This window comes from Colossoma macropomum, unplaced genomic scaffold, assembly GCF_904425465.1.
Source record: "Colossoma macropomum unplaced genomic scaffold, Colossoma_macropomum, whole genome shotgun sequence".
Lineage (NCBI taxonomy): Eukaryota > Metazoa > Chordata > Actinopteri > Characiformes > Serrasalmidae > Colossoma > Colossoma macropomum.
The window spans coordinates 11,829,734-11,847,011 of NW_023494808.1; the positions used below are offsets into that span (position 1 = coordinate 11,829,734).

At 39.1% G+C, this 17,278-nt stretch overlaps 1 protein-coding gene across 2 annotated transcripts; it reads right to left on the bottom strand.

Moving 5' to 3' along the window:
* Positions 1 to 583: 583 nt before the first annotated feature.
* On the bottom strand, positions 584 to 16,488 carry ltv1 (LTV1 ribosome biogenesis factor). 2 transcript variants are annotated; one of them, XM_036557382.1, is made up of 11 exons: positions 16,320 to 16,488; positions 14,120 to 14,251; positions 12,135 to 12,350; positions 9,977 to 10,064; positions 7,909 to 8,044; positions 6,702 to 6,942; positions 5,555 to 5,682; positions 4,354 to 4,493; positions 3,493 to 3,545; positions 3,139 to 3,339; positions 584 to 1,321 (listed from the first exon to the last, which is right to left on the bottom strand). In XM_036557382.1, exons 1-11 carry the CDS (start codon positions 16,320 to 16,322, stop codon positions 1,208 to 1,210), a joined length of 1,452 nt encoding a protein of 483 aa, XP_036413275.1. In that variant the 5' UTR covers positions 16,323 to 16,488; the 3' UTR covers positions 584 to 1,207. The 2 variants fall into 2 exon arrangements, with proteins under 2 accessions (XP_036413275.1, XP_036413274.1); XM_036557381.1 differs by having other exon boundaries at positions 6,702 to 6,987.
* Between the last annotated feature and the right edge of the window lie 790 nt (positions 16,489 to 17,278).

Genomic DNA, 17,278 nt, shown 5'->3' on the forward strand with positions numbered 1-17,278 from the left:
GCAACCAGCCAATAAACTCACAGAAGAAGACGTGAACTCAAACTTCGTGCCGCGGCTTTAACAAAACATTGCGCCACTTTACCTGAAACTATGAACATGCATCATTTAGAAGATGAAGAATATTTAAATCCTTCATTTCGTCAAGCATGTTTGGTTTCAAAAGTGTTTTGCTGCGTCTCGCTTGCTTTTTTTCGGCACAGCGGTCTGTTTGCGCAGACTGAGGAAGCCGAAAGAAATCAGAGTAAGGGTACACATGCGCTGAGAGATCTGATTACTGAGCTCAACTCCAGTTCTCTATTAGATTTCTTAACCAGATTTCTGGACCTTACTCTGATCTAAGAAATCTGAGTATACAATTTACATGACCATTTGAATAATCAGAAGCAGAAATCCAATTATGATCAGATTACTGAGTGCATGTAAACACACTCATTGATGTATATTGTAAACGTTAACAAGTTTCCTGTGTATATTCAGAATTGTCATGTTTTGCGTTGTTATAAACAGATTCATCCTGTTCATCATGTTAAAGCTTGTCTTGTATTCTAGACTAAAACATGAAACGGCTCAATAAAAGAACTGATTCACAAACAGGTAATTCGTTTTAATTTATGTTTGATGAACATTTCTGCCATTCAGTATGAAGGGCAACCAGTGTTACAGATACTCAGATCACTTTAACTACCAAAATAAAAAAGGGCACACTTTCAGAACTGTAGCTCCGCCCATTATGACTTGTCCATTGTGGTGCAATAATCGAAAACACCTGAAGCGTTCCAGTATGGAACTCTGACTCAAAGTTCTAGATTGTCACAGGTTTGACTTCCCGTAACAAACAAGAAGTGGGTGGAGTGAAAGACACAGATTGAAATCCCTGATAAGATGTTATTCAAATTAACTATTAACTGACTTTATATCATGAGGTAATGAGGCTAGGCCTCACACGGCAGCCGATCCAACAAATCAAACCATCCTCACTGAGAGAATTCAGTCTCTGATGTATGTCTGACCACCAACAGGCCACGTCTGCACATGAACTGCTTTCGTCTGTATTAAATCTTGCACCACCCAATGAAGCCGCCTCAGAGCAGGGAGCTGACAGCAGTGCCTCCACTCTTTATGCTGTATATACACACACATTTATTCTGTGAAAATCATACAGAGAACTGAACGCCTCCAAAGTCCCATCTGTCTGTGTCCACTGAGGCTATGACAGCTTCATGCCCTGTACATTAGCCCTCAGGCTAACCATCTGCTTCTCCTGCATCATTTTCTCTTGCTTAAATGCCACCTTGTTGGCCTTCTTCTCCATCCGGCGCTCCTGCAGGAAAACGAAGACAAGCAGACAGTATTAAAAGACTGTAGTCACTTATATGACACGTTACCCTGTATGCTTGTTCATTTTCACAGTGAAACTCTGATGAGGTTATATTATGCACGTTTCTGCCAACATAAATCCCATCAAGTGTCATCATTTGGCAAAAAAGAACCAAACCTAACACTTTCTGATGCAATCCTATTTTTGAAACGCCTTAATGAAGGCAAGACACACATATCAGTGTCTTAGTAATGTGAATTAAAACTCACTTCCTGAGTTAAAGGAACAGTGTGATTCACTCATCTCCCTCACGAAATTCACAGAAACTGGGTCTCAGCTGTCCTGTATCAAGTCTGCGATGCTGTACTGGATACATACTGTATATCGCCATCTGCTGGCTGATTCTACCACTGAAGAAAAAGTAAGGCCACCAGGCTGGGAGCTAGAACCCACCTTTGATCTAACTTCTAAACTTTAAAGAAAAGGCAGAAGTAGGATTTTCAGACAGAGGTACATTGTAAAGAAGCTTCCTCATTTGTTTTGGCAAGTAACTATAAATGCTCTCTCTGTCTGCAGTGCTTTAGTATTGAACATGCTGCTTAAGGTCTGGGTTGGCCACTTCTTGCAACAGTGCATAGCAGATACAACCAAAAGGTTCCAGGCTAGAGGTGTAAAAGTGCAGCGACCTGGAGGAGCTGATCAACTGCATTTTCAAACATTACATTCAATAAATGGCCGAAATAAAATGACCGGTCATAAAAATCTTGTTTGCATTGTGTATATTCCAGTGAATCTTCTACCACTGTGTAGAGCTGCACCAGTCACGTTTGTTTGTGTTTTTAAAAAATTGTTTTGAATATGATGTAAATGAAAAACCAGTTAACCACTAACCGACAAATAAACAAATGTTCAAGTAATTGTTAAAAAAAAATGATGCATGATATCAAATCATATGAGCGCTGATAATTTCATTAAAAAAAGAAAGAAATTAAGAAAATATATATATATATATATATATATATATATATATATATATATATATATAGGCATCAGACAGATGTTTAGATTTGACCAATATTTCATACCTACATCCACTGACATGACTGATGTCCTCTGGGAGAGCAGAACATTTAAGTGACACTGGGCTTCTGCACTAATATATCTATATTTTATTCATTTTACTGCATTTGTAACCCAACAGAAATAAATGTTACCTTTCTCTGTAATGCTAATGCAGATGGATTTCATCAAATTTCTACATTTTATAAAATGTTTAAATAACAGCATCAGCAGACATGTACTTGAAAGTTATCAACATTGACCCAAAAACTCCCAAAATCTGTGTATCCCTAATTAATTTAATTTCCAATTAAAAAAAACATCAGTTTCTATTTAAATAGGTGAGTTTTTCATTCACATTGAGAAACAGTTTTGACTTGTAGTAGTTCCAGAAAGACCTAGTGAAAAATGAAGAGCGCAGCTAAAAATAGTGGTGTTCAGGACCACTTTTCAAGAGGACTGTTAGCTTTTGGTCTTACAATAATGAACACGTTATAGTTCTCATTCTTGATTTTAGACTTGCTGGGTAACGATTAATCACTAATGACGGCTGATTATAAAAGAACTGGCCTAAATTTGCATCGCTAGTTCTGAATCAGACTAATGTAATCAAACTGAATCATGGTATTTTCTTGCATATTCTGTTGCATACATAATTGCCCAAAAATCAATCAAATTACGCTGAGGAAAAAGGTATTCACCCCTAAAATACACACACAGACACACACACACACACACACACACACACACACGTAAAGTACCTTCCTCTCCTCTTTAATAGCTTGTTTTCTGAGTTTACGGTCCTCTTTGCTCTCCTCTCGTGAGCGAGGCTGTGTGGACGCTCTGGGCAGATCAGAGTCGTTTATTCTCTCCATCCGCTCCACCTGTCTGGCCGTCGGCCCCTTCTTAGGCAGAACATCCAGAGGAATTCCAGTCTTATTGGACACAAGGATCTGCTTGAGCTGCAACACAAACTGGGGATTAACCAACCAGAAAACTGGAAGCAGCTGACTAAGAGACTTATTTATGTAAAGAAGGTGCAGCCTTTCTGAATCAACACAGCCTGTGTACTCGCAGTTATGAAACAGATCACTTGTATGCATATTAAACATTACCTTAGGTGGGTCTTCTATCAGTTTTGGATGATTGTAGAGATTTGAGTATGTGCCTGAAAGAGAATGAAGATTTCATTAATCAATAACAGATCATGCAAAACCAAATACATCACATAATTTAGTGTAATTGATCACAACTAATCATATTTGTCTTCTTTGCTCAGATTTCATCTGAATTGTTATATTTTTGTTGTTTCGTTTAAAAAGCAGCGCATGTTGTTACAGCTATATAAGTGGACAAACGAAGCTCAGGGTATATTTATTACTTCTAACACTCAATAACATTTTCACCAGGTGAGCTCAGAGCTCACACGAGCCTAAACATTAAAATAAGGTGAATGCAATTTCCAGTTTTCATCAGTGTCTGTATGTTTCAGCTCTGTAGGGTTTTGCTGATTTATCCACAGGTCTCCCGTGAGGGCAGTCCAGTTTAGTCTGCTCCTCCAGTAATAATGTTACTGATTACTACGGCAGCAGCTAGGAATAACTTGCAGCCATCATTTAAAAGCTGTATTTGAGGGACAGGACTACAGTCACAGAATCACAGCAATGGTAGGTGAACAGCTTGGCTTTAGACTGGAACTATGTATGGATTGAAGGGCCGACTTGGAAAAGGCATCAGTATTATTAAAATTGTGTTCACGCATTACTGTATATCTTTAACACCATTACATAAAGACAACTGAGTTCGGACATTAAGGTCAGTAAACTGGCCAGATTCCTGTAGACTTCATGTTATATTATGCATGTATTATGAGAAAATGTTCACAACAATCTAAACTGATGACTCAGTGCTGTATTCACATGGCGCCAGTCTTAGTTTTAATCCTGTAGGTGAATGTACGGCACTGTCGCTCTTACTGATGATGGTCTCGCAGTCCCATTTCTCTGCAGGCGGTTCTTCAATAACCAGCGTTTCCATCTCCTGTACTTCATCATCCTCCTCCTCTTCCTTCACTGAGGGCAGCTCAGCCGGACCCAGTTGCTCCGGCTTCTGGTACCTACAATACCATTAGGACACAGTTAACCATCAGGACACATTAATAACAGACACACTCGCGCCTCAAACAGGATACGCATTACTGCGTTATAAACACCACCAAGCAAGCAGAAAACTCAGGAATAGTGGTGAGCAAGATGACAATATTGTAGTGGTATCTATCAACACCAGTATCATCAAAACCTCTAGAACTCGGCTTTATTCCACAAAAAAACTGAAAAAAGTTTCGCTGACTTACCAGCATTAGCGTTACATGCTGGCTTTAGTGATCGTTACCTAGAATTACGGTACATTTTTGGACAACTTGCAAATTTTGTGTGAGACTGGAGTTTATATTTACACTTTAAATTGTTATTATTGCCTTGTTATAATAATAATAATGAGATTAATTTCCATATAGTTGTGTAATTAATACCACAATAACTATTTAATTGATGAACAAATATGAAGTTTATATTTTACTTTCTTTCTTTTGTCATTACTATATTTAGATTATCATTATTATGATATTTAGCTCATCATTAAGTGCAATCATTAAAAGTAATATCGTTTTTTAAGTGTTGAATTTTGATTAGGAAGAATGCAAAGGATAGAAATGATTTGACAAATTATATATTTTGTACTTAGATGACCAATTTAATGCCAGGGTGGTTTCTTATACCAGGTAGGGGGACATCTTTCAAAAGATGTTCCTTTTTTTGTGCTTTAAAAACAGAACCGTCTGCTGTTCCACTTCATTCCCCAAACTGTGTTTGTGTAACATAATTTATCACAATAATGATGAATTATCATCATGTTGCCCACCCCAATCTAGGATTATGCTTCATCATCCTGTACATGCTAAACACACCCACAGATAAAATATAGCTTTTCCCTTAATAGGGTTAAAGTGTACAGCACACACACACACCACCCACCCACCCACCCACCACCACACACACACCACACCACCACACCCACCCACACACACCCACACCACCCACCACACACACACACACACACACACACACACACACACACACACAGATAAGACCCTGTGATCTGCTAGCAGTGGACACTCACTCTTTCTCCTTCTGTTTGAAGTAGTCCTTTATGACCTCCTCCAGCCGCATGCTGCCGGGGTCAATAAAGCCCTCCAGCTCTGCGTTATCCAGCGCACCAATCTCATCATCATCAAACTGCTCAAAGAACTATAAACACACACGACAGCAATCATAGTGAGACACAACAACAAACTATGGCAGCTGTGCTGCACCTCTACGCTGAAACGGCACTTTATTACTCTAATTAACTTTTTAATTTAACGATTCATTTCTTCTCTTTTAAAATCTACTGTTTTAATCATATTTAATCACGTTTTAATTTACATTCTCATCTGCTTTGTTCCTTTTTAAAATTTAGTTTAACTTTGTATTTTCTCGTAAGGCACTTTGAATGACCACAGCGAATGAAATAAACTTGCTTTGTCTTGCCTACACACGACTGATGGTTCTTCAAAGGTTCTTTAGCAAAGAAATTAGTTCTATATTGAACAATGAACACTCAAAGAACCCTTTGCATGATTAAAGGGTTCTGTAAATCGTGAAATGGTTCTTCAGATTGGTGGAGAATGCGCTGTAGATGGTTCTATATAGCAAACTGTTTGAAAAGGGTTCTTTTATTGTTATGTTGTCAAGCTTGTTATGACAGAAGAACCATTTTTGGTGTTATATAGAACCCTTTTCAAAAAGGCTCTATATAGAACCACACACACAACACATTCTCCATCAATCTGAAGGACATTTTCATGATGCAAAAACCCTTCAATCATGTGAAGCGTTCTTTGATTGTTCTATACAGAACCATTTCCTTTACTAAAAAACCCTTGAAGAACCATCATTTAATGTGAAGTGTGTACAAACAATATCAACAGTACTGTAAGAGTCCGGAATCCCTTCATTAATAGTTGACAGTTATTAATATTTATTTTATTCAAGTATAAAGTTGATACATTCTAAATTACATAGTTTTTCATATTCATTTCTTGTAAAGGTCTCTGTCTTTAGGGTTAATCATCACGGTAGAAATATGAGGCATTCCAGATAAATAAATAAATAAATAAATAAAATCAATCAATCAATCAATCAAACAAACACTTAATATACTTCTTAACCTCCAGCACCTGCGTCAACTTCTAGTCTCTCTAAGCTCTTTCTAATCTCTAGTTTACCTTCTCGAAGCGCTCGTCGAGCAGCGTGAGCTGTTCGTTTCTCCTCATGACGGAGGAGGTGAGCGAATATTCTGTGAAGCGGCTCTTCGTCTCGCAGTCCATGAACGCAAACTGACGCTCGCCACCTTCGTACTCGCCATCGTCCTCCGACAGGCCGCCTGCCGAGTCGTAGTTCTGCTCGTCCTCTTCCTCCTCTGCGCTCTCGTCCTCATCCGTCCACTCATCATCATCACCCTCGTCGCTGTAGAATTCCAGAGCGTCATTCATCAGTGGCGCGACTGCAGCTCTAACAAAACCCACCGCAGCTCTAGCTTTGTTTAGTCGCTACGGCCTCTTCACACATACTAAATCTGTTATCAGCAGGCAGGCACCACAAATTCTTATCGCTTGGTTAACAAAGTCTGTGAATTTGTTTACCCAGTGAAGTTTTCTGACTTGTTTCAAGTCTACAGATCTACTGGAAAATGTGCAAACGCTTTAAGGAGAATTCCACTGTTTTTTTCAATTGTTCTACATTATTAAATCGCTAAGATGTAAACATCAGTCATTCAGAGGGGTTTGGTGTGAAATGCTCTGATCTAGAGAAACATACCCAGTTGGAATTGTTCACAATGGTGGTGAGAGGAACCAGACGTCTCAGGATTTCAATGTCTCTAAAACCACCCTCACAAAAAGCTATTGCATAAAATGTTGTGAATACGCTGCCTGACGTCTGAGACACTGTTTCACAATAGTTCCGAGAAGGTTTTGGCTCAAAACACATTTTTTTTACTGTGTTCATGGCAAAAGAAAGCATTTATTCATTTTAACTCATTAGTATTTTACCATCATAAACATTACATATAAAAACTCAGAAGACTCGTGCAGGTTCACTGGTGATTTTGGATAGTAAATAAAATGGCTGTATTTGTATTGTAGACATTGTGACCCCTGGTTCCTATCAGCACCACTGTAAAGAAATCAGAGCAGTTTCTCTACAAGCATTTCCCATCAAACCACTCTGACTGACTTTGTATACATTACACTCATTTATGCAGAGATTTTGAAAATTTGGTGGAATTCCCCTTTCACTGTTATTTTGTCTGATAACACCCATGAGTTATAGATTTGGCATTTCTGTGTTTACTGTTTTGCAGCTCTCAAAATATTTTTCTAAACTTTTCATTCCTGTATAAAAAGTCCACTGTTTTCATTATCAGCTCCTCACCCCACGTTGCCGTCTCCTGGCATTACATCATTGGCCTGAATGACAAAGTCATCGTCCAGCATGTTCTCTGGGTCATCAAAGTCAAAGTCGTCATCCAGCGCTGCCACAATGTCAGGGTCCAAATCCAGCCTCGGGCCTGTCAGAGGAAGAGGGCTGTATTTTTAATGGGCTAAACACAGGAAGTTGGAAAACAAAGACCAATTCGAAGTATTTAATTTTGTAATTAAATAATGATTCATGATTTTAAGCTGTTTCTGCCTACATGCCTTCACATCATGGTATAAAAAGCTCTTATATGACACAGAGGCACCTAGATTTTTCTTCTTGTAGAGGACTGGATGGACTCCCGAATTTTTTTTTCGGTTACAGACAAAAGTTTGGGCACCCTTGGTCAAATTAGTTTTTTTTTTTTCCTTTTAATGTTTTTTTAAACTGTTTATTTGCTGAATTTAACAAATTAGGAAAAAAATAAAATGTGTCCTGTGCAAAAGCTTTTAATTTTTTTTTATATTTCAATTTTTTCCAATATGTTAAACTCAGCAAATAAATAGAAAGTATGCACTAAAATGTGCATAAGATGGCATATTAAAAGTTTATTTCCTGTAGACGATATATTAACTTATAAATAAATAAATAAATAAATAAATAAGACTTATAATTTGACCAGGAGTGTTAAAACTTTTGCATACAACTGTATGCTACAGATTGGGGTCACCAATCTTACCTGGACAGGGTTAGCGTAGCTGTAGGTTTTCACTCCAAACAAGCAAAAGTTCACCTGATTCCACTTATTTAATCAGTTGGTCACTCTGCAGCCACACCAGCCCTTTGTGGGTAAGGCTGGTGACCGCTGTTATAGCTTAATAGACTATATTGATACTGTCTGTCAAATCCTTGAGGACACCTAGCTTTTTAAAAATAAACGTTTCAAAATAATTGAGCGAGTTTTTCTTTCCAGATTGAAAACAAATTCATGTTAAAGACTCAGCAGATTTATTTTGAGTAAAACAAATACATACATTTCAGATACAATTTTCCTCAAAACAATTCTGCTTTGTTTAATCTGTAAAGTTATTGTAAACAGACAAAGACAACATGTACATATATTGAACACATACATATTTTGAACAACTATTTGTGCCCAAACCTTTGACAGGCTGCGAATGCTTTATTAATCAGTGCTCTGACAGACAGTGCTAATCGATGGGGAAGTACTGTATTCCAACGTGTGAAGGTGAAGCAATTTCCTACTACAACAGCCACTGCACAAGTGGCACTACGAAAAGGATGCTATTTCCACACGTCGCATTACGGAAGGAAACAGTTGGCCAAAAAGTGGTGTCATGCAGAGTCGACATGTCTTTCCTCACCAACACGACTTACCGAAAAGAGAAGAAAGGAAAAGGAAAGAAACAGCAACCTCAAAGTTTTTCATCATGTCCCTTAAGGCTGATTTAGGCAAGGAGAGCCACAAACAAAATGTATTATTATAGTTCTGCCACACCATACTTAAGTTCAACATGAGCTCAAAGTGCAGCCTTTCAGCTCTAATTTGAGGGTTTCACATCCAAATCAGGTGAAAAGTGTAGGAATTACAACCATTCTCATACACAGCCCCCCCCGGCTACCTTTAGGAGCTCAAAGATAACTGGGACCAGTTATTTTTTTTAAATATTTGGTTGCAAATCATCACCAGATGCTGGGTTTCTGCTAGGCCTTTACTGCAGCGGTCTTCAGTTCCTGCTTGTTCTTGGGAGCGTTTCACCTTCAGTAGGTGAAATGCATGCTCGATTGGACTGAGGTTGAGTGACCGACTTGGCCATTGCAGAATATTCCACTTATTTGCTTTAAAAAAAAGTCTTGGGTAGCTTTCACAGCATTGTCCATCTTCACTGCCCAGTGAGTTTGGAAGCACTTGGGTGAGAGCGAGCAGTGTCATTATCTGTAATGACATCTGATCTAGGCATGTGTTCACCACACTTATGATCAAATTCACAGGGAGACAGAAGGTCAAAAGATAAGAGATATACACTGGAAGGACTGGACGTTTGCCCCCTGATCCACTCACCTGATACAGGAGCTGCTTTGTTTAACAAACCCACTTCCTCCTCAAACTCTGATGCAAACACAGATGAAGGCAAGTTGATGGAGGCTGCCTGCAGCACAGAAACAGCACAGTTAAACAGGACATGAGGGCAGCACATCAAAGCTGAAACGGGCCTTTCATTATTTTGTTACCTGCATCTAATTCTGGAAGAGGATTCAGATGTGACTTCTGAACCAAGTTTGCATGATACGAACAAAACACTGCTACACATTACGACTACAATGCAAAATGTTTATTTGTTGTATGAAATGAATTTCATGAATCAGCACAACATCGACATCTACAAAAACTTTCTCTACTGAGCCCACAGAAATCAATATTCATATCATATTCATTACTTCATCCTAATGATAAATGTTGTAGTAACTACGACTGACCATTCTATCGCTTTATATTCAGTACTGTGCAAAAGTCAGAGACTTTAATTGCCAGGATTATTTATTTAATTCCCAGTCAAAATAGCCTTTAAGTACAAGTTACTTATTTAGAGGATATTTCTCAGGAGATTAAAAGAGAAAGAAATAGACATAAGAAGAAATTCACAAAGCAATCAAAGAAGCTGCTGGTGTTTCTCAGAACAATGGACTGACCAGTCCAGAGTCCAGACCTCAACATCACTGAACGCGTTTGGGCTTAACTGAATCATGAGAAGCAGAAAATGCAACCAACTTCTAAGACTGAACTTCAGAGGTGTGAAAAATATCCCTGCAGGTTTCTTTGAAAAACTGCAAGTGAGTCTCCTGAAGAGAATAGAAGCTGTAAAGAGGTGGAGACAATAAATACTGACAAATTGGATCTTATATTTAGCTAGAAGTGGCCAATATGGCAAAAACATAATGTCATGATACGTCAAGAAATTTTCATTACACACAATATGACAATATTTATTTTTTCAGACATTTTTTTCTGACTAGTTGGAACAGAGAAAAAAGAACCAGTAGTGTCACATTTCAAAAAATACTATCAAAAACTGTGAACACATGATTTTATTCAGCATTTTGCATTATGCTACACTAAATCCACTTAAACAGGACTATTTTGCTCTCTTCATAATGTAACAAATGTGTTCAGAAAGGCATACTGTATTGTAATGTGGCATAAATTATCACGACAACAATATATATTATACTGCCCAGACCTATATTTGGCTGCTAAACCGGTCTATATGCTTTCTGCATAACTTACTCGTCAGTTTGACGAACTTCTGCACAGTATAGCCAAACATTTTTAATGAATATATTCAGCTTATTTAGTTTAGTCCTTCATTACGGTCTTGTCAACATGGTTTAAATTACATTATGACTTACTGTGAACTATAAAATAAACAAAACTTCACTTTGTAGCTAACCAAGACATCTGGGGTGAGTAAAAAAAATGTAAATTTGATTTATTTGAACTAAACCACTCCTTTAAAAGACAAAAGGAGACACTTGCTTTAAAAAAAAAAAAACCTTGAAGAGTAATTCTCTTTTTCCTCTTTCACTCTCCCTGTCTTCTCATATGCCTTGGCATCGTCAGCAATCGTGTCTCTTTCTCTTTAGCGTCAAAAACAGGCAGTTTTTCCAAGTTCATGGTGTCAACTCAGGTATTAGTAAATCACGCCAGGTTGTTAATTTTTCCTCTCAACAGTGTCACTCCTTTGAGCTGCACTACATAATATTTGGGGATTTGGAGACCTCTCTGGTGGAAATGTGTAATTGCACGCAACATGTGTAAGAACATTTTGTAATGCTGGGTTGTGCTCTCCCCCAGCAGATGACGCTGATGATTTCAAGCACTCTGAAAGAGTACCTTGGTGAAGGACGTGTCCTCTGAGGATGTGAGTGAATGATCTATTATTATCATATCTTAATCAGTATAACAGTGTTTTTGCTTTTGAAACCTAAACACTGAGTTGGACCTTATTTTGAGCCTGTTTGAGTGACATTAATATGTAAAGATGTACGACGTGGCCCGAAAAACTCTGGCCCAACACACCGTTTTACAGGGTGACCCTCAGCAGTGCATGCACACCATACGTTTTTCCTCCTGACACTTTAACGCTACTTCTTTCAATTTTAACAAGCAAATCTTACAGAGTAACTAATTACATAAAAACGAAATCAAATGTAAGCCTTACAGGAATCGTGATGACCTCCTCCTCGCCCTCCTCCTCCTCCTCCTCCTCCTCCATCTCTTCCTCAAAGGTCACAGATCGCGTGTCTCGGCGAGGTTGCGGGGCGGAGACCAGCTCCGCGGGCACGGACGCCTCTCTGAGGTGCTGCAGGTAATCGTAGTCATCATCGAAAAACACCCCGAACTTCCGCTGCTCCTCCTTTCTCTTCTCCGTCTCCACCTGCAAAACACAAAACGCCTTCATACTCTATTCTGAGCCACGAACATCCAACCAAGAGTATGCTTAAGAGTGAGGAGGTTAAAAGTGATCTAATTACTTATAGGTGTAATAGTACTATTCGTCACACACTACCTTAAGGAAATATGTTTGCCATTGGAGTCTAATCTGCTTTCAGGGCAAAGAGAGAGGATTAAACACATAATGAGTTTCTTACGTGTTTAATACGAATAAGAACTTAAACTCCCAGATCTCCTCAGATCACATGACACAAACAAAGCTAAACTCACTGGACTGGAGCTGTTTGTGCTTTTGTGCATTATTATGTGGTGAGAAACGCTGATATCACAGCGAGAGCGGGAGAAATATTTTACTACAAACTGGCAGCTGAGCTGAAACGGTAAAGAGTGCTTTGACGTCTTGATCCACATATTCTAAACATGATATCGGCTCTTATTTGCCTGTGTTTTACATGCAGGTCCTCTGTTTCCACGCTCCGCTGTTTATGCTCGTCTCTTCGCCTTTTTCCTCTGCTCTTCCAGCTCTCTGATTGGCTGTTGTTTGAATAACCTGTCGAGTAAAACTCTGACCTTCTCGCACTGCAGGACTCATGAACGTTTTGAGTCGCGAATAGGGTAAAAACGTGTAGTGTAGGCCCAGCGAAAGAACAGATTCTACACCTCAAGTACAACAGCAGGCACTGCAAGTTCTGCCTTTTAGAACAACAACCTTTCTCAAAACTCAAAACACAGATATTTTCCCCTTAATACTTTAAAGTTAGCATGAATGGGAAATTCTAGCTCATTTTCCTTTCCCTCTGAGCTACCTGAATGTTTTTTCTTGATGATAGGTGGAGGTGGTGGGGAGTGAAATATGATATTATTGGTTACTATTATTTTTCCATAGCTGCTAGCGCACCGTGATTTAATCATAACTTGTTTTAGGGGTGGAAGTTATTACGTTTTAATAGATGATTAACCAGAAAGAAAAAGAAACAAGAATCATGCTTAATATGACAAAGAACTTACCATGAACTTACCACCTCATCACAATGTGATTATGATTCTACGAAATGTTGTGAAATCTCAAATTCCACCACAGTTCAATTACATTCAGTAAGAATTACAAACCTGGCTAAAAAAATACACACATATACAAATTTACACCAAATTACATGTTCTATTGATTTTTAAGAGAAAAAAAAAATGTAACCCATCCTCTACAGAGAACTCACTGAAATAACGCATTTTTCTGCTAATTTTAGTGAACAATTACTATTTATTTGCTGAGTTGAATATAATGGGGAAAAAAATATCAAAAACCAAATAACTTTTGTATATAAAAACAAAAATTAAATAACTTTTGCACAGACCGGAAGGTCACCGGTTCGACCCCCTGAGCTGACAGGACACAACTGAAGTGCCCTTGAGCAAGGCACCTCACCCCCAACTGATCCCTGGGTGCCGTGGATAGGGCTGCCCACTTCTCCGGGCAGGTGTGCTCACCGCCTCCTAGTGTGTGTGTGTGTGTGTGTGTGTGTTCACTAGTGTGCACGAATGTAGGTGTTTTACTGCAGGGATGGATTAAATGTAGCTGAGCTCCCACATTCCAAATCTGATACTACTGACCAGCTAGAGTCAGACTCATCGATGCACTGGACACCCCTACTGCTTACCAACACACTGCGGGTTCTGTATGCTCACTTTTTCAACATCAAATGTCTTCAAGACTCCCAAAAGTCACCTGAAAAACTATCAGTGAGTTTGTGTCACCTTTGAGGCTGGTAAGAGGACATGCTGAGGCGCTTTCTCGTCTGCCGCCAATGGATCCTTCTGACTTCTGTGCACCAGGTGGAACGACACGGCGTTCTTCTTGCTTATGAATGACTTTTTCTTCCTGTGAGGCTTTACACAAGAGAGAGGTGTTAGAGGAGAGCAGGCTGGTCGCTACAATGCATCTGAAGTACGTACAGGTTTCTGGTAAAAGTGTTTTTCTTATGTACATATTGTGTTGTACAGCTGTAAAGAGAAATCACCTGCACACAAGCATGGCGGTTTACAGACGGCCATGGCATACTGGCCATAAGAGAAATAAAACTTTTTACTTCGACTTAGTTTGACTTTGACTTAGTTTGGCCTAAACTTAGGCTGCCTATAGTCTTGATCTCTACTTAACTGGACTCAACCAATATTGAAATGAATAGTGGTGTTCATATCAGCAGTATTTTCACTGATAACAATAAATTAGTGTAACTAGCAGTATTTTCGCTGATACTGTTAAATCTACATAACCTTAGTTTATCAGCCTAACTGCATGTCAGTTGGGTCTACACCTTTAAGCAGCCCTTCAGAAAGAGCTGAAACCATCACTCTGTAATTCAGTCATGATCACAATAACCCCCAACAATGACTGTTCTCTTCTGAAAATAAATTAAGCTGTGATTACACTATTCTAATGTATGGCTAGTGAGTCAGCAGGAGGTCTGGTAGGAGACACAAGATTCAAGAACAGTTTCTATCCCCAAGCAGCTCACTTCATGTTCCTTTAAAGGGGAATTCCAACATTTTTTTTTTTTAATTCCTGCCTAATTCAGTCACTAAGATGTAAACAAAGTCACTCAGAGTGGTTTGATGTGAAATGCTCACTGCTGGAGAAACTTAGAGACTCTGAATTGTTCACAGATGTGCTGTGAAAATACAAACTCTGCGTTATGGTTATGGATTTGCTGTCTAATATGTTTTACCATCGTTTTAAGATAGAGTTTGGGCCTAAAACATATTTCTAAACAGCCATTCGTGGTGAAGAGGTACATGGACGGTGATGTAAGACAAAGTAGTACCCAAAGAGTTCTTGTCCCCCACCAAATCTACCACCACTTTACCATTATGATGAACATTACATATAAAAACCCAGAAGACACAGGTTCACTGGTGGTTTTGGATAGCAAATAAAATAGCCATATTTGTGTTGTAGACACTGTGACCCCTGGTTCCCATCAGCACCACTGTAAAGACATCTGGTCTGCAAGTTTCTCTACAACAGCGGCCACCACCTCTCCTCCTGGAGATCTACCTTCCTGCAGGTGTCACTTCCAACCCCCCTGTACCGCAACTCATTCAGCTAATTAAGGATTCCTGAAGGAGATATTAAGATCGATCAGGTGGGGTCGAATAAGGCTGGCGCTAAAGTCTGCAGGAAGGTAGATCTCCAGGAGCAGCACTGGTGACCACTGCTCTACAATGAAGTATTTCACACTGAACTACTTTGTTTACAGCTCAAATATTAAGGGAAAAAAAACCTTTAACCACCTTTAACCTCTGACTCCAGCTTTATGCCCCCATGGAAATGTAAACAGTACTGTTAATATACTGTGTGGAGTATTTTCTTCGCTGTACTGTAGATTCTGCACTGAATCTTGATCTGTCTTGACTGTATTATAACATCTTGGCTGTAATGTAATAAATATAAAGGTCTACTTATGTTTTCCATTAAGTATTTAGTGTCTCCCCCTGCTGGGTACAGCATAGTACTGCAATACATCTGCTGTAGCCAAGTTACTTGGTAATTAAATTAAATTTTTTCTCTAAAATTACTACAAAGTCGAATTAGACTGGGTTGGAAACGCGTTTTTCCCAGACTGATAAACAACTGTTCTCATGTAAATGGCATTTAATAGTGGCAGTCATCATATGACATCATCTGTACACTGTAATACAGCGTAACATGTTAAATTATTCAGCATTTCGGATTTGGCAAATATTAGTAACTGAAATCTGAACGCTAAAAGCAACTAATAACGAAGCTGAACTCGGCTTCTTATTATTGGCTCCTTCTTGTTCGAATTGTCCCGTTCCACCTTAAATGCTGCAGCGCTTAATACTACGCCTCGGGGCCCCAGCATGTAACTACAGCACGATTTAAGGTGGACCGGGACAATTCGAACATGAAGCTACATTCAGCCCACAAACTTACCATTTTGGCGAACCCGCGCGTTCAAATCAGACTTGTTGACTTTATTTCTTATTGTCCTTTACGTCCCGCGGAACTTTTAAAGCCCCCAAACTTCAGAAAAAGGCGGTTAAAAGGTAAAATTTTCAGCTGGATTCGCTTCTGTCGATGCACATGCTGTTTCGGCCATGTCCGGACTGCACTACAGGAGCAAAGCGGAGGGGAGCTGTTATGATAGAAAACCACGTTTGAGTCTTCTTACTTGATATTGATACATTATGAGTAATAGAAATAATAATTAAATGCTTAGTTAACGTTTTCGTATTAATTCTATACGTGTTTATGTCCCGGAGCTGCGCTGGGTTTAGCGGGCATCACCTGCATTTTGGTTTGGACCACGCCACGTCACGGTCACGTCATCGACTCGCTAGCAGGAATCAGGCCGGAGAACTTGAAGAGAGGAGCGGAGACATTTTTAATGTAGAAGAATCCGTTCATTTCCTGATCACAGAGCAGCATAAAATATTAACACCGCTGTTATGTTTTTAAGAGCTTTTAAACTCGAGTTATAGGAGTTTAAAACGGCGCCTCATGTACGTTCATGACGTCAGTGAGCGCGAACAGCCAATGAGCTGCTCAGCTCGCCAATCAATCATCACGCTCTAGCAGTAAAGCCCGCCTCCTGCTGCCCAAAACCCGTTTGCTGTAGAAAAAAGGAAACATACAGGTGAGATTTCTTTGTTTTTTAGTGAAATCCATCCTTCTACTTTCTAAAATTAAAGGAAAGTTCTGGTTCAGTGATTAAAAACTATTTTAACTGGAGTCATGTGATTATCGGCTTTAATAGCAGTGTTGTCTCAGTAGTTTTTTATTTGAATGTAATCATTCTCATTGGGTAATACCACTAAATGCCAAACGTAAAACCAAGTTTTTTTCGTTCAATTTATGCAACTGAGTCTCAAATGTCTTAGCAATAAAAGGCC